At 37.2% G+C, this 27,339-nt stretch overlaps 1 protein-coding gene across 1 annotated transcript; it reads left to right on the top strand.

The window, feature by feature from the left end:
- The first annotated feature begins 1,226 nt into the window (after nucleotides 1-1,226).
- Nucleotides 1,227-13,444, top strand: caly (calcyon neuron-specific vesicular protein). The gene is made up of 5 exons (XM_017456853.3): nucleotides 1,227-1,398; nucleotides 4,462-4,592; nucleotides 5,744-5,863; nucleotides 7,996-8,109; nucleotides 10,943-13,444. Exons 1-5 carry the CDS (start codon nucleotides 1,233-1,235, stop codon nucleotides 11,144-11,146), a joined length of 735 nt encoding a protein of 244 aa, XP_017312342.1. The 5' UTR covers nucleotides 1,227-1,232; the 3' UTR covers nucleotides 11,147-13,444.
- The last annotated feature ends 13,895 nt before the right edge of the window (nucleotides 13,445-27,339 follow it).

The following is a 27,339-nucleotide window of genomic DNA, read 5'->3' as shown; positions in this document are numbered from 1 at the left end:
GGTGCCAACCCAAAAGCAGGGCACAATCACACACACATTCACACACTGTGGACAATTTGGAAATGCCAATCAGCATACCATGCATGTCTTTGGACTGGGGAGGAAACCATAGTACCTGGAGGAAACCCCTAAATCACGGGCAGAACAAGCAAGCTATGTGCACACTGGGTCAAGGCAGGATTTGAATCTCCAACCCCGCAGGTGCGAGGCAAATGTGTATTATTATTATTATTATTATTATTATTATTATTATTATAAAACAGGCATACGACTTAAAAATGATAGAAGATACATATTAATCCTGGCATAGCCCTATGGGTTTTATTTTGTTTTTCCTTTAAGTATTTTACAAAATTAAGTGGTGAGGAATATCACTTATGGGTTTTTTTTTAACTTCACTTAAATATATTTTTTTCTGTGTGTACATTTTCTGCAGCCTTCTGTAGCCTAATGTATTATAAGAAATAACTTCTTTTATGAGTGTCTTTGCTTTTTGTTATGTCCCGTTTTATCTTGCCCAATGTTGCCCAGCTACCTTTACCTTGGTTTTATTTATTTATTTATTTATTTATTTATTTAACGTTTGACACCGTAGTGCACCTTAATGTGCAGCAATCTGTATATGCTCCTGGCCTTTTTTGTTTTGGTTTGTTTTGTTTTAACACATCACCTAATTTGATAAAAGGAAGGACTGACCACACTGCAAAAAAATACCTGTGACTAATCTGTTTTATTTGTAGATAGTTCACTAGAGTTGTTTGTTTTTGTCTTTGAAAGTTTATATTTTGCATTTATGGTGTTGAAAAAAATTTCATTTAGCCTGTTTTCTCAATTTATTAAATAGAAAATGTGAGTTATTAATAGGCGTTTTTATCTTATTTGTGGGTTGTGGAAGAACTTACATCAATACAGTATCTTATATTTAAAAGATAATAAAATATTCTTAAAGCTGCAGTTGTGCTGGAAAAAAAAACTTATAACAACACGTAAGTTAAAAACAGTTTAAGGTGGTTTAATACAGCAAAATATAATCTATGGCAAAACGTTTAAATTCTTTTTAAGACTTCAAAGGCTTAATAAATTCCTTTAAACAATCCTAAAAATAAAATGTGTGAATATGCAAATAATAGCATTGACTTGCAAATCAGACTTCTATGCGTGGCTGACATCATACAGGAGCGACAGCTCGTTACAGAAACGCGTGCTGCGCCGGGATGTGTGACGCACTGCGCATGCGCAGTGCAAAACGACGACGCAGCCTCCGCCGAATCCGGCATTGCCACGGTAACTGTGCTACTTCGTTCAGCCGCACTGATTTTTTATTTTTATTTCTTTTTTCCATTTTCCTCAAAAGCCTTCCCCACGGAACAGCCAGACCGCTACCGACACAGAAAACCGGTGAGTTTATATAATACATAGCCTGATATAGTGTGTGTATTAACGTTAACTGCGTGATGTCAGTGGTTACTAAGGTAACTGCTACCTTTCATTTCGGATGATTGTTCAATCGAGGACGTGCCGTTTTCTACATATCTTTTAAACAAATATGGCAATTCACGCTCCCTGCGTTCAAAGTTAAAGCTAAAAAAATAAGTATGAGGAAACATAAGACGTTTTTTGAGCAATATAGCAGCGTAGAGACACATTTTGAGTGTCCCGTGTCCTTTGTGACTGGTTCTGGGATTCAGGCACTGAAACCGTACTAAATCTAACGTACTAAACAGTATGACTAAACAGCGCGCGCTCATCTATAGAGCTACCATAGGTGGCGTACTATTTTGCCTACTGTTTAGTAAGCTAGTAATTATGCGGCTTAACGTATACTATCGTTAAGCTCCGCGGTTTATTGATTTTTTTAAAGAGCTAATACTGCTTACTTTGCAGAAAATTACAGTGTACAAACACTACACAAGATATATAAAGACAGCTATTGCGTACTATCTTTACATATTCTTTAGTAGGAAGAATGACCGTTAGAGCTGAATGTCCTCCGTCATATTACAGAAAAATAAGAGTAGGCCTATTGAATGAACACCTGCAGGGTTTTAATAAAGATTTACTTGGTGATATTAACCCTTTCAGTGTTCCTTTAGATGTAAACATATGAGTGTTTGTCACTGTGTAGTCATGCCTGACTGGTTTTAGCTTTGTATGTACGTTTGAGCTTCCAAATTTCTCCTCAGAGATATAATCTTCCCTTAAAAATGCCTGGAAAGTCAACTATACAGACAAATCAGAGCTTTAGAGAGAAGAGGGTGAGGGTAGGGGTCATGGGGGCACGGGAGGGCACGGGAGGGCAGTGGCCACCCTTATCCAAAATGTTCTCATACTTCATGACTCAATTTGAAATTAATAGAAAGAGAAATTGGTTGTGCAATGTAAACACAACGTAAAGGCAATCGTAGGATTAGTCGACTATCAACAGCTATTAAAAAAAGGCCAGAGGATTGTTGATGAAGTAATGCACAAATTCAGCTCTATTGATATACATATGCGCTATCTGAATAAACTCCAGGGTGTAAAGCGGTACATGTTATTACAGAACGTTTCCAACACAAGCAGGACATGCAAACAGATGTCTTTCATTCATATGTTTAAAGCTGTAGACGGTGGAACCAATGGATATTCAGAATTTCTAGATATTTAAAGCATATTCATAGTGTGTAGTGTTGAGTGTAGACAGTGAACGTGTAACAATAAATAAATAAATAAATCCAAAAAGCTAGGAAGCTATTCCAGATGTTTTAGTCCCTTTTCCATGAGCCCACAGCGAACGGCAGAAGACGAAAGAAGGAAAGAAAATAGGCGAGATACGTGAGATACGCCTTGTCCTCTGCTCTCCTACAGATAATGTATTTGTGTTTGTTTCATCCTTTGTGTGGGAGCGCGTGTGTATGAATGTGTGTTCACACTGACTCATAATGACATGGCTTGAGATTCAGGGAAGTGGAGAAAAACAACATGTGCTTCAAATGTCCTTCCCCAGAGCTGCAGTATATATAATCAGTTGTGTGTATGTATAATATATCACAATATACAACATCGAATGCTGCAAAATACCAACATTACATAAGAATTTCATTAACGAGGATTGAGGAATATGCTAATTTAATTTGCCTGGTAAACAGCCAATTTTTTTGTGTGTGCTGTTTTGGTTTACAGATTTGTCTTCATATTGCCAAGAGTGATTTATCAAACTGACAGGCAGCATATGTACCATGCTAACTAGTGTTTAATTGGTCTTAGCTCACCCTTTAATACAATAATTAACCCTTTAAATACCGCTAGAAATATGGGAAGCAAATATGTTGTTTACACATCTCTTTTTAGACAACAAACAATATCATGATAATGTCAGAAATTGTGATGACAGTGTAATATTGGAACATAATATAGGCTTAGATGTTGAGAGAACTTTATGCTGAAGACTACAGACTATAATAGATTAATCAATATATCCTTATAAAACAAATCAATAAAACTTTTTTAAATAAATAAATAAGTAAAATATTTTTTAAATCACAATTATTTATTCATTATTTATTGATTACGTTGTTTATTAATAAACAGTTCACTTTTGTGTCTTTTTAAATGTATTTATTTCAGTTATTATTTTGTTTTTGTTTGTTTGGGGTTCATGTTTGGTTTATTCATTCATTCATTCATTCATTCATTCCTAATTTTCATTTATTTGTTTGTTTATTTTTTGTTTGTTTTAACTGGGTTATAGTTTTTGTTTATTCATTCATTCATTATTTTATCTGTTTGTTTGTTTGTTTGTTTTAGTTGGATTATAATTTTGTTTACTCATTCATTCCTTATTTTATTTATGTTTCCTTCTCCATTCATTTCTGTGTGGATATGATCATGAGGGGTCAGTTTTCTCCATGATGAGATGAGATGTGGTTATAAACCGGTAGTTTACACCCAGTGGGTTGCAGCTCCCACATGGGCCATGTTGGGACTGAAATTAAATATCGGTAATCAGTAAATCGTGTTTTCTTTGTTTGTTTGTTTGTTTGTTTTGCCAAATAGTTAACTCAGTTTTTGAGTCAGTGAAGAACAATATTGTCTGCTTTATGCTACAAGCTGTGTTGAGTGACTTTCACATAGAAATGGGAAACTTTTTGTGTCTGTTATGTGTGGAGCTGTTTACGGAGCTGCACCGTCTTTGTGAAGCTACACTGTGGATTGTGCACGTTTTCTCTGATTACCGATGTTGTTCATTCTGATTCAACTTCAACTGCATTTTTTAACAATGAGTGCCGAGTTTCCCAAAAGCTTTGCAGCACAGAGCGATCGAAGCTGAACGGTGGCACAAGCATCACATTTAACACTCTCTCTACTAGTTCATCTTTAACACTGCAACGCTTTTGATTTATTAACTGTATAAACTTCCTTCGTGCCTTTGGAATGTCAGCGTAATAAAACTGCATGTGCCTGTGTGTGTGTGTTTGTCAGATATGGTGAAACTAGGCAGCACTCTGGGTGAGAAGGTGGAGAGAGAGTCATCTCTGGAGGATGGCTTTGATAACATCCCTCTGATCACGCCACTGGAGGTTAACCAGCTCCAGAAGCCATTTCCAGATAAGGTAAGTAATCACGCATGACAGCCAGCACCTCTCCGTCTCCGCATTACCACGGCAACTCCCTTCCTCCTCAGTGTATTCTGCACATGACTCCAGATGGAGGAGTGCAGTACAAGCGAGTGCGGCTATATTAGAGTATTATAAGACGCCGTGGGATTGTCAGTGGCGTAGCTGTAACATTGTCATACATAACGCTCGTGAATGCGTTTTGATGCACTCTCTTGCTAAATGCCTCATGAGGACTGAATGTGATTTTACACACACACACACACATACACACACACACAGATGGCGTGAGCAGCACTCGCTCTGCTCAGAGAGAATCAGAGCAGAGTGTTTGTGTTTCATAGGCAAATGACTCATTTCTCAGTGACAGTGATGGCTAAAATTACATAGCATTACCAGATCTGTGTGTTTGTCATTGCTTGTGGCTATGTATGTGTGTATGACAAGAAAAGAGAGAGATTGCTTTCTGAATTCAACAACCTAAGATGTTCTGCCAACCCACTGGTTTCAGTTGTTACTCTTTGGCCTAGAACTCACGTTCATGGAAAACTGTCGGGAAGTGACAGTGATCCATAGTTTAAATCAAGTTTCTTGTTTATTCCTGCACTGAAATGTGGGTCCACAATGGTACTGGTTCCTTCAGTGTGCTGTCGAAGACGATATACAAATCTAATCTAAGCTTTTGTGTAGACAATAGTGTGTGTGGGTATGTTTAAATATATGGGTGGGGACCAAATGTCCCTACAGGAATACGAATATCTGACAGTTTTGACCTTGTGGGGACCAGCTGAAGCTTCCCTTTATCTCACCGTGGTAAAGAATAAGGTTAGATTTGTAGGTGTAGGCATAGCACTAATTAATCGCATTACTAATTATGTCAGAGGTGTTTACGAGGATAGTAAGATAGACGTGTGTAGAATGCGAGATGTCATCACATCATAGTCTCTCAGCTGCATAAAATTTACAAGAAGCTGACAATAAATAATGGACTAGTGATGAACTATATTCTGTATTTCATGATCATTTCACTACACTGTAAAAATTCTCAATCACACATGGTGTAATGATGCCCCGTTTTGTGCGCTTTTCCACCTGGCAATCTACATGCTGAAGTATTCGTGTTCTTCTTCTTCTCATAATTTCTATAGGTCATCGTCAAAACAACCACTGAGTATCAGCTGCAGAAGAAGCAAAAGAAGAAAATGTACATGCCAAGCATTAAGAAGTTGAACATTAACCTTTATGACGAGGTGTCAGAGAAGGTCAAGGTAAGCTGCTCTGTGCTGCTGCTGTGCTTTTAGTTTAAAAATACCTGATTGTTATTAAACGGTAATGGGTTTAAGACTGGTCTGATGTATAGTAGCGTAGCCTTGGTATATCTGAAACAATTATACTGTAGAGACCAATTTCTTGCAAATATTCGCTTTAACATGATTGCAAGAAAATCACTCTTGAAATTATTCCTGAAGGTTTAATGTTTGCCTGTGATATTTAACTGGCCTATCAACAAGGTACCAGAACTGTTCCTGAAGAGCCATATAGTTCATTCCTATAGTCTGTCTGTGGTTTCATATGACCATTAACCTCATAGCCAAGTCTCTTAAAGTCTGTGAAGGACCTTTTCACCTCCATAATGTTAGTTTCCTCTCTTACTATATACATTATTTGTTGGTTTGGTAAACAGTGAGCGAGTTATTTTTGGTCTTTTTCATCTTCATTCATTTGAATGTTTTCTATCAAGCACTTTGTTAGCGATGCACCGAAATAAAAATATCTTGTCCAAAAAACAAAACAAAACCTTATGCTAGTTAGCTTTTTGTCCTGTTGTATAAATTGTTACAATTTATTTAGTCAAATGGCTTGAAAATGGCTTTAGTTCATGCTTAATTGAAAAATGAAAAAACACACAATGTTACTCCACAAAATTTAGTCTGTATAGGAGTTGTTAAGCTTTTTTTTTCCCCAAAAAACTTGCTATGCAACTTGCAGGGTTTTTTGTGCTTTATTTGCAGAAAACTACTTGAATTGGCAAAATTGCAATTGCACAAAATTGTTTTCAGTGTGGTCTCTGACTTTTGGACCCAACAGTATATCTGTACAATATAAAAGTGTATATTACTGAATTTTTGTCTGTATTTCAAGAAAAGGTCAAATAATACGATACACATTTTTGAAATATTCCAGCAGCTTATGTCAACTAATAATGTAATACATTCCTCACAGAGGTGCCAACATCTACACTTTAGCCAGAGCTTTTTGACTTGCTTCAGTGATAGGGACTGATAAAGAGGACACCAGAAAGTAAACACACTCTTTTCTCAGCCTTTTAGCGCCTGGTCACTTTGTGCTAACTTTATCTAGGTGAACTTTGGCCTGTGCATTCACAGGCATTCACATTCATGTCTCGATCTCGTGAGCTAATAGAAAACAAAACAAGAGAGTGCTTGGTTAAAGTAAAACAAGATGCTGATTATTGTTTATACCAGACTTTTCCTCACTAGCTATGTTTCCATCCAAGTAATGTTATACAAATTTTGGGATATCACATTTTAAAAAACCCTGGATGGTAACACCAGCTGCAGATAAAATTTCCAAAATGTGCATAAAAAAAGCATGCCCTCAATTGAGGAGGATAATTTTTTTATTCGGAAAGAAGATATGCACATAAACAATGATGGAAACACATTTACAGAATAAGTTCCTCAATGCGCATCAAAACAGGCAACAAATCATGTGATTGGATATTTGGCTCGGAAAAGTAAAAATGTTGTGAAGTGACGGTTTTGTTCTCTTGAACACATGGGATGGAAACCGTGCTTTATTCAGAAATGTTTCATGTGATAAGTTAAATTCACAACTTGGATGGAAACATAAATAATGTTTGCTTACTGTTACTTGGCACACAGCTAAAATATATATATATATATATATATATATATATATATATATATATATATATATATATAAATGCATTAACCATCCTGACATACACTACAGTGGTTTTATGGTAAAATTCTGTTTCTGTCTTCCTGCTAAGATTTTCCTGTTCGTAATGTTGAATGTTGGCACCTCTGCTTTCACAGACACTGGAAAATGATTTTAGAGTTATATATACTTTAATATCAACCTCTGACAAGATGAAACAACTAGAAAATATATTGTTTTTAAGCTGTTATAGCTTAAAATATAATTTCTTAAAATTGCCTGTGTGTTAGTGCCTGTAGAAAACTATTTCTCATGTTCCTATATAAAATGGTGGAGCTGCAATTACAGTCATGTCTCCCTGCTCATTAAATATATGCATAGTGAGTGTGGGTATTAATCAGCTTATTTTAATACACTTGTGTGTGTGTGTGTGTGTGTGTGTGTGTGTGTGTGTGTGTGTGTGTGTGTGTTGCAGCTCACAGGACTTATTCTTATCACATTGGCATTCCTTGCGTGTCTGCTACTGCTGGTTATGTATAAAGCTCTGTGGTATGACCAGCTTAGCTGCCCTGAGGGCTTCATCCTCAAGGTAACTACAGTTTTTACTCTAATATTATCACCACCTGCTTATTGTATTTTGTACAAAAACAATCAAGCCTCGAGGGAAGCTACACCTCAAACATCCTGCTAACAGCAAGTGCGAGCTAGAAGGATAATTAGTATTAGCACAGAATCTTGTTCATGCCTACTGTGGTGCCTCAAAGCCAGTGTTTTCATAGTAGATGTTAAAACCTGTCAGTCATTCCACATATTCTTTTACTTTTACCTGAGCACATTCAAAACAACATCTGTGTCTGTTCTAATAATCTCACGCACTGGATACTGTAACCTCTAAAGACATGATATTAGTTTATAGCCTGTGGTTACTCAACTAGCCAAGTAGGATCAGGGCATTTTCCTTCGTTCAGTGTAGGAGTGTAAGAATGTCTTTAATTAGTCTTAGCTGTGACTAAACTGTGATTAAGGCCCACGGGAGCTTCCACCTCTGCCCCTTTGAAGTCGACGCCACAGATGCCATTAGCGAGATACGCTAGCACGGTATAGTAGACTTGAAAAGATGGAAAATTGCCTCTTGTTAAGAAGGAATGAGGTCCGCCAAGGCCTAGGCTTGTTGGCATGCAGAAGCTTTCAGTCAGAGGAACAACACAGAATCTCTGTTTAGATTTGATTTGCTTTGGGCAGCCGTCTATGATTGTTCATGACACAGCTATTCCATACCTTTATTAACACTGTCAGGACTGACTGTACACAGTTGCTCACGTGTGTGTTTCTGACTTTTTTATATTTAGATTCTGTATGATTTTTCAAATCACCAGGCTCATCCTGTCTTTCTTAATTAGCTTATTGTCAGTAAAGGCAGTATGCTATTCTGGTCATGCTGACAAAAATAAACCATTACCACTAAGTAAGATTTCACAAAATTGTATCACAAATGTTTTCGCCACGTTAAAAAAATAATCAGTCTTTATATGCATAATGATTTGATGGACAAAACATTGTAATCAGACTCAAATATTTACGGCTATTTTAAAACACTTTCAGATTTGCTTAATTAATTACTTATAGGGATTAGTACTCAAATGCACTTGAATATTAATAAGCCTATATTTTTTTTACTGCTGCATAAAGAACAGACATTATAGCAACAGTAATCCACCATGAGCTCGGACAATACTTTTATCATTAAATTTGAGGTTACAGATTTTATTTTATTTATTCACCCCCTGGAATGTTTTTCTGTCTCATGAAAAGCAGCTTGATTTTACATTTCCATGCAAACAGTCATCAATTAACATCTCAGTAACAAGCTGCATTTTTTTTTTTTCATCTTATTAACTTGAAGAGAAAATGAGGGTGCAACTTATTATAGATGCAATAACATCGATTCTGATTGGCTGGACGGTGTTGGTTAAAACCATATATACCACAAATAGTTCACCATTCTAAATTAATGCACTGCCTATAAACAACTGTAACCATAGTAACATACAATTAAACCCACAGCTTCATTAATAGTAGAGATTGGGCACAGACACAGGTAATTCACACACACACAATTTCTCTCTCTCTCTCTCCCTCTCTCTCTCTCTCTCTCTCTCTCTCTCTCATTCGCTATCTAATAACTACTTACAGTATCTCACAAAAATGAGTACATCACTCACAATTTTGTAAATATTTGATTATATCTTTTCATGTGACAACTCTGAAGAAATTACACTTTGCTCACTTTTGTTGCCAGCGGTTTAGACATTAATGGCTGTGTGTTGAGTTATTTTGAGGTGACAGCAAATTTACTCTGTTACACAAGCTGTACTCTCACTACTTTACGTTGTAGCAAAGTGTCATTTCTTCAGTGCTGTCACATGAAAAGATATAATCAAATATTTACAAAAATGTGAGGGGTGTACTCACTTTTGTGAGATACTGTAGATAGAATTATAGTAATAATTTACTATAATTAATTCAAATAAATGAAATGTTATCACGCTACTTTATCTCTGTGTATGATTCAGAGTTGGTGGAATTCTAGATCTAAATACCTGCATATAAAATAACTAATGAAATTAATCGTTATTTTCATCTTTTCATTTTGCACTGCAAAAAACCAATGACTTTAATTGTCAATGCTGGCAAGTGACCATGGTATAAGCAGATTAATCCACGTCTAGGTTAGCATTACACAATTTTAAAAGACTCTGCGGAGGCAACCACTCCACGCTGTGCATTAAAATCGTGTAACGCACACTCAGCCACCAATTATCCCTTACATATAAACATAAAGTATGATGTAATGTGTCATGTTTTACTATTGGTCGACTTCTGTTCTTTACTAAATACAAAATTGTAATAACTGGCAAATTGCTGTGTAAGAGGAATAACACACTTTGGTATTGGCTTTTAGACAAAAATAATTAGGAGACTTGGGCTACACGCCACCCCGTCACTGTTTATTTTCCTATAACATCACACCCCATAGTGCTTTATTTATTACTAATAAAACTTACTCAGAGACTTTTAGTACAATACGAACAAGTTACAGTCTTAACCATGTGACTGTGGATATTCTTTGTGCAAATTTTGTTCTGAGGAACAAAATTGCTGGAGGAAAATGTTAATATTATGTTTTGAAGGAAGACAGCATTGATAAAATACATGATCTGTAGAAATCAAAATTCAAGCCGCTTAAAGAAGTGGTGTTTAATCGCATCATGGCGTCCTAAATTGAAACTGAATCAGATGGTGAAGCCTGTAGAGATTCACAAACCTTGTTAGGCTTCTGCATTAATGTGTTACATTACATTTTGCACATACAATATCTATCACGTGACCTATTCCCTCACTTAACACCCTTCTAAACGCAGCATAAGCACTGCACCCCGGCCGCGCTGGAGATGTACTACCCGGAGCAGGATGCAGGCTCGAGGGGAAGCCTGTACACCGCCATCAGCCATCTGAATCCAGCTAAGAAGGCTCTCCCTGAGCTCTCATCTCCCTGGCTGCCTGTCATCAATGCCATGAAGGAATCCAAGAAGGCCAAGGGGGAGGCGAGCCACTCCCAGCAGTGAGGGCTGGAGAGAGGGGATGGTGGAGGAGGAGCTATGACAGAGAGGTTATGTGTATGTTTGTTTGAGTGAAAGAGGAAGTACAGTGTTTAGAGGAAGAGTGTGTGTGTGTGTGTGTGTGTGTGTGTGTGTGTGTGTGTGTGTGTGTGTGTGTGTGTGCTGATGTTGCCTCTATCTATGTCCTAAGCATCCAGGCATTCAGACAACATCAGATATGTCTTTAATAGGCTGAGAGGAGCTCCCAAGCCGAGAAGCCTGACAAAGTCAGCAGATCTCTCTACCTTACTCATACTTGACAATACAAACACTATCAGTTCTTCAGAAACTGTCTCGCTATATTAACTCAAATGTAGATATTAGCAACTCGTTCTTTAGATTCATAACTTCATGTTCTTTGACTCATTGTGCTGTTGTGGCTTCATTCGTTTTGTGCTTTTCACCATTTCCACGTTAATTAGCTCTCGCTCGTTTTATGGTGAAAGTAATTTAGCTTAGCAGAACAACCCATGCATGGTGTGTAAAATGTGCTCTCAAAAAACCTAAGGTGCAACAGGAAAAAAACAGCATTCATACGATAAAAACAGTTTCAATCACAGTTAAGTCTGAATCATAATCTATACATTTTTCTCCTTAATAAATCTTGCTGAAACATGTGATCTGTTAATAAATATAATAAAACTAGCAAGCCATGTTTTGCTTTATGCATAGACATACTTTATACCCATGTAGAGATTGCTGTATAATCACTGGCTGTTTACATGAAAATGAAAAATTGCTGAATGTAATGTGAAATACAAGTGAACAGGATTTTTGATATGTATTTAACACTTCATGTATCGTGATTTTTTTTTCTCGTTTGTTTGAATGGAATTAAATTTGTGCCAGAAGTATTGAACGTAACGTTTCAAGAAACAAACAAAAATATACAGTGAGAGAGAAGAAAAGACTCTGAAACTGAAAACAGTGAACTCGGTGGCAAAAATTCAACATGGTCTTCAAATAAACAGCATTCTTTGTTAACAGTGTTCTAAGCTTCTTTTTCACTAATCATGGTTTATGAAACCACTGCCAGAGTTTTTATTTATGCTTTCAAAGTTTTTGTTTATGCTCCGCAAGTTTACGTTCGCCATTCTGACACAAACCTCTCATGTGGGCGGGGCTTAACAGATTTACTCTCATTGGCTAGTGACAACGACGACTTTCCGTGCCGCTCCTGAGAGCTCATCTTGAAAAAATAGTCGTATGAGACTACCCAAACTTCAAATATGAATTACGAACTAATATACTGACTAAGTAAGTAATTTCTACTACTAAGTACAAACGCTATAACTATACAGAGAACCTCATCCAGAACACTCTCCAAAATTCACAGCACTGGTCAGGGAGCCATCAATCCAAATCTCATTAGCCAATGACAGTAAATTGTTGTTAAGCCCCACCCACACGTGAGATTTGTGTCAGAATGGCGAACGTAAACTTGCGGAGCGTAATCTAAAATTTTGTACCTAAACTCTGGTAGCGTGTTCATAAACCATGATTAGTGAAAATTAAGCTTTGAAAACTGTTCACAAAGAATACTGTTTATTTGAAGACCATGTTCAATTTTTGTCACCAAATTCAATGTTTTCAGTTTCAGAGTCTTTTTCTTCTTTCTCATTGTATATTTTTATCCGCTTCTTGAAAACTTATGTGCAATACTTTTGGCACAAATTTAATTCCATATGTTTGTGTTTGTTTATTTGTGCTCTAATGGACATTTCCCATAAAATTCAAGCCACCAGCAACTGTAGACGTATTTCATAAAAACATCCTGTTGTGCACAGTCAAGAATGTGAAATTAAAACCACAAAATTAAGTGACAGTGTCCTTATGTATGTATTTAAAGGACCCTGTTATGAATGTGCTAACTTACCTATCTCCGATTTCCATCTTTAGCAATTTCCATCAATTTGCTTTGATTGTACCTTACCATCATGTATATTTGACCTTGAAATATTAATTGTTTATTTATTTATCATTTTTGTAAGTATTCATCTGTATAACTTTTGGTTATTTATTTGCTGTAACTATTTAATTAATTGTATTACACTTCAATATGTTAAGCTGGAAATTTATTTTATATTTATTTTCTTACTTTGTTTTTTGGTGTATATTTTTACTGGAAGAGAATGGTTACTGTGAGATCCTTTTAAAAAGTAGCTACCGATGTTAATTCTCCACTATTAAGTCATGTGTATATGTGTCAGTCTACTGTTATTAACTGGCTTCATCTTACGGAAATAAATACTTCAGTATTCAGCACTCTGTCCTTATTGAAGTTCAGTTGTTATATTTCCATTTGGGGATTTTTTATTTTCATAAATGACAAATTACACTGATTTAATCAAACTAAAGATGAATGAAGTTTTCACAGGTGTAAAATTAACTTTTATTTATTTTTTAATATAAGCCTTTTAAATCTTAGCAATCTGTTTCAAGACACATCGAGAACATCACTGGTTCCTTCTTTCTCACCTTTAATTAACAGCTGCTTTCACATACAAAAGTAAATCTCAATATGCATATACAGTATATGTGCTTGGTGACCTCTGAAAAAGTGTATATACCGTATATCCGAGCACACAAAATGGCGCAAGCGGGTCTAAAAAACAAAACAAATAAAGATGCATGTGTGAGTGAGACTGCATGTGTGTGTGTGCGTAGGTATGTGCAAGTGTGTTTGGCGTGCCTGCTGTGCGTCTGTCTGCATCTCATTTACACTCCCACATTTTTCACACCACCACCTTGCACTCTCTGCTCTATAATGAAATCAGCATTTTCATTTTTCTCTCACTCTTTCACACTCGCACTGAGTGACAGAACCTGAAATTTCACTTTGCCCAGGGCATGGAACCAAATAAAGTTTTAAAGTATTTATGAGGGCATTTACTGGGCCCTAGTTGGGTCAAGGCACAGCTAATGTTGCCAGGAGATAGAGAGCGCATGCACTGGGAAATGTGTACGCTGGGGTGTGTGTGTGTGTGTGTGTAGTGTGTGGTGAGGGGACAGAAAGAGATTTTAAAAAAACGTATTAAATCTGTCACGGTCTTAGCTAGCAGTCATGGCTGTTCTAAAGCCCCTGGTTGACAGCAGAAGCAACTCCATAGTGTAAACTATTGGTTTAGCATCCGTTTGTTTGGCGTTTTCATTTGTTTTGACTGTTCACATGTTTAAACTGTTCATTTGTTTTGACTGTTCAGGTCTCAGACTTTGTGTTTCCCTTTAGAAGGAAGTGTGTTTAAAAGTCAGCAGGTCTTTGATTAATAACAGAGTGTTTTTGAGAGGTACGAGTGTGGGAATGACTCCGTGCCTTGCTCTTTATCTCATGTATACATGTGTGTTTGTTCTTTTATGGTCCCCACAAAGAACAAAATGGCATTTTGAGGACATTACCATGTTCCCATTACCATGAAGAACAATGTTTTTTTTGGGGGGGGGGTTTCACACCAGCACAGCTTATATCTGGAATATACTGTATACATGAAATAATTTGTCTTAAAGGAATAACTCTGTTGCTGCATCCCAATTCGCCTATTTATACTATGCACTCTTTTAGTGAATGAAAAAGTACATACTTTTGAATGTGTATCAAAGAAGTACTGGGACATACTAACATGTCATGTTACAGAAGAGAATGTCGTTGCCTAGTTACACACACTGTCACCGTAAACACACTCTTTATTGCTTTTCAGCTTTTCTTCATTCAGTATTCCTTATATAGTTTATACTATATAATTTAATTTATGTTTCCCTTGATTTATTTTTTCCACATTTCATTTACACCTCTATAAATTATGCAGCACCGTCGTTACAATTTGGTGAAGCAAAACATCACAAAGCTCCTCCTGAAAAAAAAGTGTCCACGGATCCACACTTCAAAAATCTACCAGAAACAGTAGACCATCCAGGTACCTTTGGGATACTCATTTCAACATACTATTTGGGACACACTAATTCTAATCAAGGACATTATTTAGGACGGATAGTAGGTGAATTGAGATATAGCATTGCCATGTTTTTATTTACTGACAAACGTTATTTTTGCTCCAAATGTGTATAATTAATCCTTTACCAATACCAATTAACATAGTCATTCATAGGTTGGGGGTTCAAGCCCCAGCACTGCCAAGCTGCCACTGTTGGGCCCTTGAGCACGGCCCTTAACCCTCTCTGCTCCAGGGGTGCTGCATCATGGCTGACCCTGTGCTCTGACCCCCAACTTCCTAACATGCTGGGGTATGCAAAGAAAAGAATTTCACTGTGCTGTAATGTATATGTGACCAATAAAGACTCGTTATCATTATCAGCTATGTTTCTATCCACGTATTTTTATGCGAATTTTGGGATATGCTGGATGGAAACACCAGATGCAAATAAAATCTCAAAAATGTGCATAAAAAACTTATGCGTTCAATTGAGGAGGATATTTATTTTTTATTTGAAAAGAAGACATGCGTATAAACTACAATGGAAACATATTTACCGAATAAATTCCTCGATGCGCATCATGTGACTTTGCCTCAATAAATCATGTGATTGGGTAATTGGCTGATGCGATCGGATATCCAGCGCTTGTGGCCGACTTATACAGTACAATGGCAATGCTTTTTTTCTGTGGGAACTGAGGCGTGGTGGGTCGGCATAATTGCACTAAACAGCGGACCAGTCTTGTTGCACAGCATTTCAAATGTTTTTGTCATTCTGAAATGTCTGAGCCAAAGTCTGTCATCGAAATGATTTGGTGTAATTATCTCTCAGAACTGTCTCACATTATTCCATTCCCAAATATCAGCCATCCGCCTCCGATCTCATTGGCTTTGTAATGGCGTTTTGTCTGCGTCATTTATTATATTGGAAAAAATTATTTAGCCACACTGGCTTCCCCAGTTGCAACAACTTCCATTTATATTGATACTTTTGCGCCAGTTTCCCTGGAAGTGACGATTTTGTTCTCTTGAACACATGGGATAGAAACGGTGCTTTGTTCCCAAATGTTTTATCCATCCACCCAACCATCCATCTTCTATACCACTTATCCTTTTCAGGGTCACGGGGGAACCTGGAGACTATCCCAGGGAGCATCGGGCATAAGGCGGGGTACACCCTGGACAGGGTGCCAATCCATCGCAGGGCACAATCACACACATTCATTCATACACTACGGACTTTTGGACATGCCAATCAGCCTACCATGCATGTCTTTGGACTGGGGGAGGAAACCAGAGTACCCGGAGGGAACCCCCGCAGCACGGGGAGAACATGCAAACTCCACACACACAGGGCCACGGTGGGAATCGAACCCCCAACCGTGGAGGTGTGAGGCTAACCACTAAGCCACCATGCGCCCTGAATGTTTAAACTTGGATGGAAACATGGCTGTTGTAGCCACAATTACTTTTTACTGTATTGCTCCAGTGTTTGAAAGCTGGATAAGACTTTATAGTTTGAGTATAGCACTTGTAGTTTTGAAGTCACATTATTTTCTTGTCTTCTCTATGAAAAAGTAGTCCAATACCGAAAGTGCTTAATATACAAATATCTTGACAAATTCAATGAAGCAGGCTAAAAAATCTTTACTGATGATTTACTAATGCCCCAAAAACTACCCCTACACCTACATTATAATAATTTTTTTAAGTAAACATGGCTTTTTGGTCATTTCTTTGTACAAGGGGACTGTATTTAAATATCGAAAATGATCGAGACAGCAGTCTGAATGTGAGAGTGAGAACAGAATAAATACAGTTGATGATAGCAGCTGTAACCCTTTTGTCAAGGAATAGCTTCATAAAAACATACAAAGATATTGGCAGAGAAAGAGAGAGGCTTGAATGGAAAATTAAAGAAAGGAAGAAAGTGATGGAAATTTAGGATAAAGACAGAATGATTAAAATGGAGTTGGGAGTGGTTATGAGACTGTGATGTGGATGAGGGTCAAACCCATGGGCTGTGTGTGTGTGTGTGTGTGTGTGTGTGTGTGTGTGTGTGTGTATCTCTGTATGATCTCCCCAGCAATGGCACCAGAAGAGAATAGCACTCACAGCAGACAACCTCAACATACACCCTTACAAACACTCTACCTCCTTTGCTTTCACACGTACACACATGCTTTGCTTTCTTTCTTTCTTTATCTCTCTCTCTCTCGCTCTCTCTCGCTCTCTCTCTCTTTGACAAACAGACTGATGACAGCAGCATTACACATTCCCCTGACCTAAACCATAATTATCTCAGCCCTACAATCCAGTCCCTCATCATCACACCATTAGTGTCACCCACCTCATACTCTGCTCACACACACATACACCCTTACATCAGAAACACATTTACAGCACAGAGCAGACAGACCCTGAATAGGATGATGTGAAAGAGGAAAAACACCAACAGGGCCACCTAGAGGCCACTTTGAGTATCTGCTGAATAGCTTTCAACTGCCATTAATTACAGAAATTGGATTAATCCTGAACAATGAGCCCGAATAATGGTTTGAGAGTGATTAAAAAGAAGTCGATTTTTTTTTTTTTTTTTTTTTTTGCGCTGTGAATAAATTCTCCTTAATTAACTCCAGCTGGTACTGGAAGAGAATTTGCTAGCGGTCTAAGCTGGAGGTAGTAATTATCATAGTACTTGTGGTTGAGAATACGAGGTCACTTTGGTCATTTTACTCACTCAAATGGCATCGTCTGTGCCATCCCACTCGAAAGAGCAGGCCTGTTTAATCTCCTCTTCCTTTAGTCACTGGACAAATTATTTTTACAACATCCTGTAATTAAACCTTAGGCTAGTAACTAATGGGTGAAATGTCAAGGAAAAACAGAGGGTTTTCATTAACGATGGATCTCAGCATGCTTGCGTGTGTTTGTGTGCTGGGTTCGGGGGGGTGTTTTTGTTGTCCTAGACTGTGGGGTTGTTGTTTATTTTTTCTGTTGTAGTTATTATGGTTAAAATATGGGAAGGGAAATGTCTTATTCAGACCCCCACTGATAGTTAACGTCTACATACAATCTTCACTGTTTTGGCTAGTTTCTGTGGCTAGTATTTGTGTAACTCCAAAGTACTAGCAAATTGCTCCAACCCTCATGTTTAACTTTGGCTTTATTGTTTTTCCTACGAGTATCATGCACTTGTTTCTGGTCACTTGGTGGCAGAGGTGAGAAGTAACAAAGTGCAGTTACTTTTTTCCTGTATTTAAAGGGAAAACTCCCTGGACAACTTGCATATTAATCGTTATGATTAGCATACGATCTTCAATGGTGTCCAAGATTTATTTTATAATGTTTTTTTTTTCCATCAATACCCAGCCATCCATTTTCTGTACCGCTTATATTACACGGGTCACGGGGGAGCCTGGAGCCTATCCCAGAGAATGCAGGGCACAAGGTGGGGGACACCCTGGATGGAGTGCCAACCCATCGCAGGGCACAATCACACACACATTCACACACTACAGGCAATTTAGAGATGCCAATCAGCCTACAACACATGTCTTTGGACTAGGGAGGAAATCGGATTACCTGGAGGAAACTCCTGAAGCACAGGGAGAACAGCTGTTGCTCTTTAGTTTTCAGGAGCCAACAGTGAAACCTGACTGTTATCCCTTATGTTCAGGATTTTATTTTCTATTAAACTCCCTGTGTAACTGCCCTTACTCACCTCTCACAGTAATAACAAAAATGCAACACCAACAGAAAAATTAGCACAAGAATAAGCTCATCAAACTAAGCTCAAGAAATATTTCACACAAAAGTTTCAGTATGGATTTTGTCAGTGAAGTCTGTTTTTATGAGTGTGTTCTTGAGTTTTTCTTTCACCTCATTCTATTGACTTACTACATTTCAAGAGAAAAATCTTTACTTTCCACTCATTACACGTTCAAACATCGCTACAAATCTCTATTTCCATGTACTGGTTACTCCTAAAAAAAAAAATGGCCCAAGCCCAAAATGGGAAACAAATCATTGGTCAGGAAATTAGCAAACATTAAACAAATAGATAAAGAAACTTTTCCCTTTGATTTCTTTAAATTGTTAAGCCTTGTGGGTAAACTTGCAGACAGCTTTTTATTATTTTTTTTTTAATGTTTACTTTATTTTTGTACACCCAGAAATGTGTTAGTTTGAATTATACATCAAACAACCATTATCATAATTTTACCTTTTGCATGTACAAGAAGACCATGTACAGTTCCCTCCAATAGTATTGGAACAGCAATGCCAATTCTATTGTTTTTGCTACTCAAAGACATTTGAGTTTGAGATCAAAAGATGAATGAGACGATAGATCAGAATTTCAGCTTTCACTTCCTCATATTTACATCTAGATGTGTTAAACAACTTAAAACCTGACACCTTTTGTGGAAGACCACCCATTTTTTAGGTGAGCAAAAGTATAGGAACATATTGTCATACAGTAACGTACTATATGGTCTCATATTTATCTTTTGAACTAAAACCCAAATGTCTTCAATGAGTAGTAAAAATATAGAATTGGCCTTGCTGTTCCAATACTTTTGGAGGGGCTGTAAGTAAATTTCCCTCTTTCTAGCATTTTCCCCAAACAGTTCACTGCAGCAAAAGTAAATGAGCAAACGGTGACAAAGGTCTCAGTAGTGCACTTTATTTATTTTTTTTCTAATTTTCTGACCTATGATTTGTTGTTAAGACCATTAAAATCTTAATACTTTACCATTATGCGCTTCGCCTATTTTTTATTTATTTATTTATATATATATTTTTTGCCCAGGAGTGTATTTGTCCTAAGATGGTGTTTGATCTAAATTCCTAACAAATCTAAACTTTAACATATGACAGCTGGAATGAGACTTAATTCCTATAACAACCTGTCATTTAACTGCTGCTGTATACACTTTGTATTTAGCAAGGCTGTTTGAATTGTGACAGCTAGTTAGCATTAAACTAATATGTGTTGTCACGGTTATTATCATGCTAGCTAACATTTGAGAGGTTATGAATAAAGCTGTATGCGTTCCCGCAATCCTTGTTTTGTTGTTACACTAATTTACCATTATTAACGACAGTCAGTGTGCGTTTTGAGGCAGATATGATACTTTTTCTTTTATCAATCTTTCTTGTACTTTCATACTTCACATAAATGTAACAGTTTATACAATTCTACTTGGGTGAAAATTTTAAGGCTGTGCTTCAACTTTATTTAGATGAGTAATTGTACTGTAACCTGAGTAAAAAATTTGGGTACCACCTCTGCTTGGTGACATGCCGGCTCCTTTAACAGCTGCTTGGATTGTAATCTGCCTCAATTGGATAAAAGCGCCTTCTAATTAAATAGAAGTAAATTTAAATTGTCCGAGCAGAGAATATCGGTCCAGCAAAGGGAGTGTCATGTGCAATTTCAGTTAAGTCATTTATCCTGTCTGATCCAAAATATGATGAAGGATGACTCCTAGCTCAGCCCATGTCGCAGCCAATCTTCCTAATAGAGGGGCAATTATCTGACTCAGCTTGATCAGAACAGCACAGCTTAGTGTAGTTACATTCATTGTATTCCTCCCTTCCTCCTTCTTCCTTTCAGCCTTTCTCCCATACACAGAAGACAGTGCTAATTAGTAATGTTGGTCAACAACCTTTTAAAATGAACTAGTACTAAAGAATATTGTAACTACTTTCTCCCCCAACAAATAAAAAATGAGACAAAACTGTCTGGACAGAGGTGAATCTTTTTCCCCATCTTTGCACATTCAATTCACAGATAAATATTTGGTAATTATAGAAGGGAACCATTTATTAGTAAGGATGTACTGTTTAAGAGGTGGGTGCAAATGTCATTGCATAAACATTTAATCCAAAATTGCGTTTTGCATGCATGCATCCAAAATGCATGGATTATAGATGTATAAACATTTAATCCATTGCCATAATTAAAATATATATATATATATATATATATATATATATATATATATATATATATATATATATATATAGAAAAATTAGAGCCACCTTACTGTTACGCTGCTAGCAGCTAACAGCTACAAATAACCAATCCATCTGTTTGCTCTTGATTTGTTCTGCATGGCTGTCCATATGCTTTATAGTAAAATTTGGTTTAAAAACATGTGGTCCAGTCCAGATGTGCGTTGTAAGTGCAGTTCCAGCAAAATGTAATGTTTGTTTTTAATATGCAGAAAGAAACAAGTGTAGACAGCAGCAGTGTATGGTTTGATTAAAGTGGGTACATTGCAGAGCTCACCACTTTCCCCCAGGAAAAGCATCTTAAAAGTTCTTTTTTTAGCATATATGATTACTTCAGCTTCATTAATGTACTGGGTTTGCTTACATTTTTTCTGTCAGTTGCGTTTTAGTTCATTTTAGTGTCAGTTAAGTTTGAGTTCATTATAGTTTCTCAGGGAGTTTTAATTATTTTAGTGTCCGTTGAGTTTAAGATCATTTTAGTTTCAGTTGAGTTTGAGTTCATCTTGGAGTAAGTTGAGTTTGAGTTTATTTTACTGTTAGTTGAATTTGACAAATTGTCTCGAGGTATAAACTATTGTTACAATGGATGCTATCCTTTCTTACACTCTCCCCACAATAGTCAGAGACGGGTGCTATGACAAGGTTAGTGCGTGGCTATACTGTATATTGGATCCTGGCATAGATCACCGTGTCAGACTGTTTTAAAGGCCCCATGGTAATGTGTATTTAAAGTGATTTTATAAATCACTGCTCTTCTGCTACTGTGTGGAATTTGCACTTTTTTAGTTTTCAGCCTGCCTGTGATTTGTGCTGGGGTCATAAAATCATCTTCTGCAGTGCACAGAATGGAGATTTTATAGGCCTTTCTGCCGTTTGTAAGTTTCAGAATCCTTACAAGAAAAACAAACAGTAATGACTTTATGGATCACATTGTTGCGTTTAACCACTGAGCAGAGGATTTCAAAAGCTCTGGATTCGTAAGAAAGAAAATGTTTGCATGTCATGCATTAGCCTGCTTGTGCTCTCAGCAATGGCACATTTCCTTATGTGGGTTCTGACTGCAACAAAAAAAAGGCCATATTGGAGCTATAAAGTCAACAAGGAAAAATGAAATGACTAACAACTGTCATACTGACAACTGAAAGGCATACCATGGGTGGTGGGGGGTGGGGTGGGGTGGGGGGCCGTTGAAGAGGACAGGGGTGTACAGTGTGTGTGTGTGTGTGTGTGTGTGTGTTACCTAGAGGGGTACCAATGCCAAGACTAAATTGTCTGTAGCTATTTAAGAACAACATTTGCTGCGAGGAGCAGCAAAGTTCAGAAACATTTCCAAGCCCTGCAGCTTGCAGCAATTTACATTATATGAGGGAAACACCGAAACAAACATGTGAGTGCGCTCCATAACGTAATCGATGGATTTATGTGGACTCAAATGCCAGTTTTATCAAAGCCTGGTTACGCACACAACACTCAGACACAGTCTGCAAAATAAACATCAGGCCATTGCTGCCGGCCTTGACTTGCTTTCTAGAAAGGAGATACAAGGGGAGGTGGGCAGGGCTGTGACATTTGCTCTTCTCCTATGTGATGTGAGGGTGGATTTTTCCTTAAAACACTCGGGCTACATCCAAAACGGCCATGATAGGTAGCGTAGCCCACTATTTTGTCATACTATGCACTGCAATGGTATGCATTCTTAGCTTCTAGGTGGCCTATAATAGCTTGTTTGCACTACGCCCAAAACCACAAAGGCTACTACTATACTAAAAAGTGTGTTAAAATAGTAAGACTACACCAATAGGTAGTGCCAGCCTGCTAATTAAACATGGCATTTAGTATGGCAGTACGAGGAAACAGCCAGGAATGCTTTAACCAAAAAATATAACACGAATTAGCTTAGCTTGCTATGTATGGGAAAGTAGGTCTCATTTTGTGTATGCTAGAAATGTCTATCACTGTGTAGTAATTATACTAGTCAGCAACTGGCCATGCTTTCTTTCAATGAAAGACATTGCAATCCCATAAAATTTGATGGTAACACTACATAATGTAGGCTTAAGACATTCTTGCATATAAATGGCTTACACACATTCCAGAAAATAACACACCCCACGTCGTCCAACCCAATGGGACAAGAGGCAAAGCGAATTAATTAGAGGGCGAAACTATTTTAATGAGTCGCAAATGGAGCACACAGCCATGGCGCTACGTCAGTGTCTGGCTCAGCTCAAGATCTCTGATCTTCTTTTATAGCAATTAGACGAGTGTTGCCAGATTTGTCTGGTATATCATGCAGTTAGGCTGCTTTTGTTTTGACACAAGTTCAGCCTAGTTTGCCATGACTAATATATTTGCCATGAGTAATATAATAATAATATTATTCTTATAAAATGTAGTCATTACCCATAAGCACTTATCCAATACAGGGTCACAAACCTGAACCTTACAACCAAGAAGCACCAACTGCCCACCTCCAGTCATCATTACAAATCGCATCACTGCCGTGAGTCTCTGTGCTCGTTTATAATCAAGATTTTGGTGTTGCAGTATATTAATGTGGAACTGTTGTTTTTTGGTGTATTATTTTGTGCATTATGGGCCGTATTCAGAGTTGGCAACTTACAGTGGATTCAGAAAGAATTCCGACCCCTTTACTTGTTGCACACTTTATTGTTCTCTGGATTTGATTTTGAATGGATATAATTGACATTTTTACCCGTCAGTCTACAGTCAATTACCCACAATGACAATGTGAAAATATGTTGTTAGAGAGTTCTGAAAATTAGTTAAAAAAAAATTTAAAAAATGAAATCTCTTATTCAGCAAGTATTCAGACCGTTTATTCAGTACTTTGTAAAAGCCCATTTGGCAGCAATTACAGCAACAAGTCTTCTTGGATAGATCTCTACAAACTTTGCTCACCTGGACTTAGGCAGTTTAATCCCATTTTTCATGACAGATCCTCGCAAGCTCCACCAGATTGGATGGCGAGCATCTGTGTTCAATGGGTTTTAAGTCTGGGCTTTGGCTGGGCCACTCATGGACATTCAGAGACTTGCCCAGAAACCACTCCAATGTTGTTTTGGTTATATGCTAAGGGCCATTGTTGTGTTGAAAGGTGAACTGTTGTTCCAGTCTATCGCGTGTGCTCTCTGTAGGAGGTTTCCTTCAAGGTATTTGCTGTATTTGGCTGCATTCATCTGTCCCTCAATTATTACCAGTCTCCCTGTCCCTGCTGCTAAGAAGCACTTCATAGCATGATGCTGCCACCACCATGTTTCACTGTAGGAATGGTATTAGCCAGGTGATGTGCAGTGCCTGTTTTTGGCCAGATATAGTGCTTACTGTTCTGCCCAAAGAGTACACATTTTGTCTCATCAGACCAGATAATCTTTTTCCCTATGTTGCTAGACTTCTTTATGATGTCATATCTCTTTTATATAGTGCTGCAGAGATGGTTGTCCATCCAGCAGGTTCTCCCATCCCTGCACAAGATTTTTGGTGCTGTTTTAGAGTGATTCTTGGTTTATTTTCTTACCTCCCTGACCAAGGACCTTTTTTCCTGGATGACCAACTCTAGGAAGTTTCACAGTTGTGCCAAACATCTTCCATTTAAAAATATTTGATGCCACTGTGGTCCTGGGAACACTCAAAGCCTAAGAAAGAAAAAAAAAATGTATCCTTGCCCTGATCTATGCCTTGATACAATCTGATTGCATAAATCCAGAGACAGTTCCTTGCACTTCATGGCTTGATTTTTGTCTTGAAAATGCAGTCTTAATTGTGGGTTCTTATAGATCCTGGTGTGTGTGCCTTTCCAAACTATGTCCAATCAATTCAAATTGCAACAGGTGGATTCCATTTGAGTTTAGACACATCTCAAGGATAATTTAAGCAAACAGGATGCGCCTGACCACAATTTGTGAATAAGAGATTTCTTTTTTTTTTGTTTGTTTGATTTTTTACATTTATGTTCAAAAACATGTTTTCACTTTGTCATTATGGGCGATCAAGTGTAGATTGATGGGTAAAAATGTATCCATTGATGGGCAATTACATCCATTCTAATTCAGATCCACAATACAATAAAGTGTGCAATAGGTAACGGGGTCTGAATTCTTTCTGACTGTAAGTCCAGCAACTTACGTCAAAAAGTTGTATCTATATTTACTGTGTATGGGAAAGGTGTGTATGTTACGTGTATTCAGAGTTCATTTAAACACCTGCTTAAGTTACTTTTCTGGACTCTTCATTCAAATTATGTATATCACCTGCGTGTTTGCTGTAGTGTTTTGAGTGTATGTACAACCCAAAGCATACACGTCAGCACGACATATTTGTGGTTACATCAAACTGTCTAATAGTGCTGCTGGAGTTAATACTGCTCCTCACAATACCACCCAAGACATACATGCTTGAGTTCAAGTTCAGAATTGCACGTGACTGAGTCACACCTCTGCTTTACTCAGGCTCTACCTCACGTACATCTACAACTGTCATCCAATTTTTGAACAGCACCAGAGTTACACCATAGCTCTGAATACCAATGTACACAGTTATGGAATTACATCCTTCACAGTGTGCCTGTAACTCATCCCTGAATATGGGCCAATATAATTTAATCTTTGCCATGAGGATGATGGATTCTCCATTGCCATGATCAGCCATATTACAGAATAGAGTTGCAGACTGAAATATTGATCTGTATTAATGCGATCCTTACACAAAATATTAATACCAAATGTTTGATAGCTATAATGAAGTTAAATGTTCTCTCAAATAATAATAATAGCATAGGACGAAGCAATGATTTGTAATAATGACAAAAACTCATTGCTTGTTAATAATTTCTATTAGAAGAAGACAAAATGTAATGAGTCAAAACCTCTACCAAAGACACTGTAATATTGGTGATGCCTAAATTTTTTAAATCTAGAACCACAAACAGTTTTTGGCTTATTCCTTTGGGGAAAATCTTCAAGGGTCTGTATAGATCTATACAAGAGAGTATTTCCCTACAAGAGAGTGATGGAAAACACCTATGTATCCATGAAATCAAAGAAAGTGTGTTACTTGGAATTGGAAAAAGAAGAAAATAATTTTTGTGCATCCCAATCCCTAATGCATTGTTATAGGATAATTACTCAGAGGGGAACCCCAGTCACACCTATTTATCCTACCCATGTACACCCCACCCTGTTTCGGCTCCTTTCGGCAGATTTTGGACAATTATTGTGCTGCAAACCACACCTGTCTGGCAATTCTAGACATGATCAGTGAGAAACAAGATCAAATTAGAAGTGCTTTGTTGTGTTTATGCACTGCTTATTTTCATCAGTACTGACCAATGTACTAAATAATGAGACACCGACCTAGCCAATTTAGTTCATTTTCATAATACTCCTTTCTCTGGCAGCCATTTTATATAAATATATACCAATTTTACTGAATGCATCATGCATACTATCATGCATAGGTTTGCAAAAAATCATTTTAGTCTGACAATATTACACACAATTTTTATTCCATTGTGTATTTTTGATTTTCAGAAATAAGTCAGTTAAAAAGTGTTTATATGCTTTAAATCCATGGTTATCAAAGAACTGCAGCTCCTTGGACCATGGTGTCTGGGATTTTTTTTAATTATTATTATTTTGTTACAGTGAAAGAAATCATAACCACCCACTATGAAAGTTATTATAATTATTAATCAGTTCATATAGTTATTAAAAACAAGCAGGCTTATAAATTATGTCAAGTTGAAACTCTTGTGTTCTAGGCATATTCAAGCTTAGTGGTTCCAATAATTAGGCAGAATATTATTATTTATTATACACATTTTAATATCATTATTATGCTTATGAAAGGGTCTGCAAAACATCCGAGAATCCATTTTAAATGTGATAATTGTTTTATTTTAAATTTCATTTTTAAATGCATAATGTTAACACGTACTATCTAAACAAAACCTATGAGAATGAAATGACAAAAGAAAGAAAAAAACACATATGCATTTACATCTACTTGTGGCAACATATGAAACTGTTCATTTACTGACACATATTTGATTGAACGTTTATTTTTTAGTTTTGTCAGCAAAATTATCTTTTTCTGCCTTTGTCAAATAAGCCCATAATGAGGTGGCTTCTTTCTCTGCGCAGTTTCTTTGAGCTATTGTGTGTGATGGACAGGGCCAAGCCTGTGTGGAGA

The sequence above is a fragment of the Ictalurus punctatus genome, chromosome 26, assembly GCF_001660625.3.
Source record: "Ictalurus punctatus breed USDA103 chromosome 26, Coco_2.0, whole genome shotgun sequence".
Taxonomy (NCBI): domain Eukaryota; kingdom Metazoa; phylum Chordata; class Actinopteri; order Siluriformes; family Ictaluridae; genus Ictalurus; species Ictalurus punctatus.
The sequence above is the reverse complement of the archived record's forward strand: the minus strand, read 5'-3'. Positions and strand labels throughout refer to the sequence as shown.

What these genes read in the sequence shown, in the direction of transcription:
- caly (XM_017456853.3), top strand. Translation starts at nt 1,233, where the DNA reads ATGCGCAGTGCAAAACGACGACGCAGCCTCCGCCGAATCCGGCATTGC. An exon ending in AGGTGTCAGAGAAGGTCAAG is followed by an intron (nt 5,864 to 7,995) that starts GTAAGCTGCTCT and finishes TGTGTGTTGCAG; the next exon opens with CTCACAGGACTTATTCTTAT. An exon ending in CTGAGGGCTTCATCCTCAAG is followed by an intron (nt 8,110 to 10,942) that starts GTAACTACAGTT and finishes TTCTAAACGCAG; the next exon opens with CATAAGCACTGCACCCCGGC.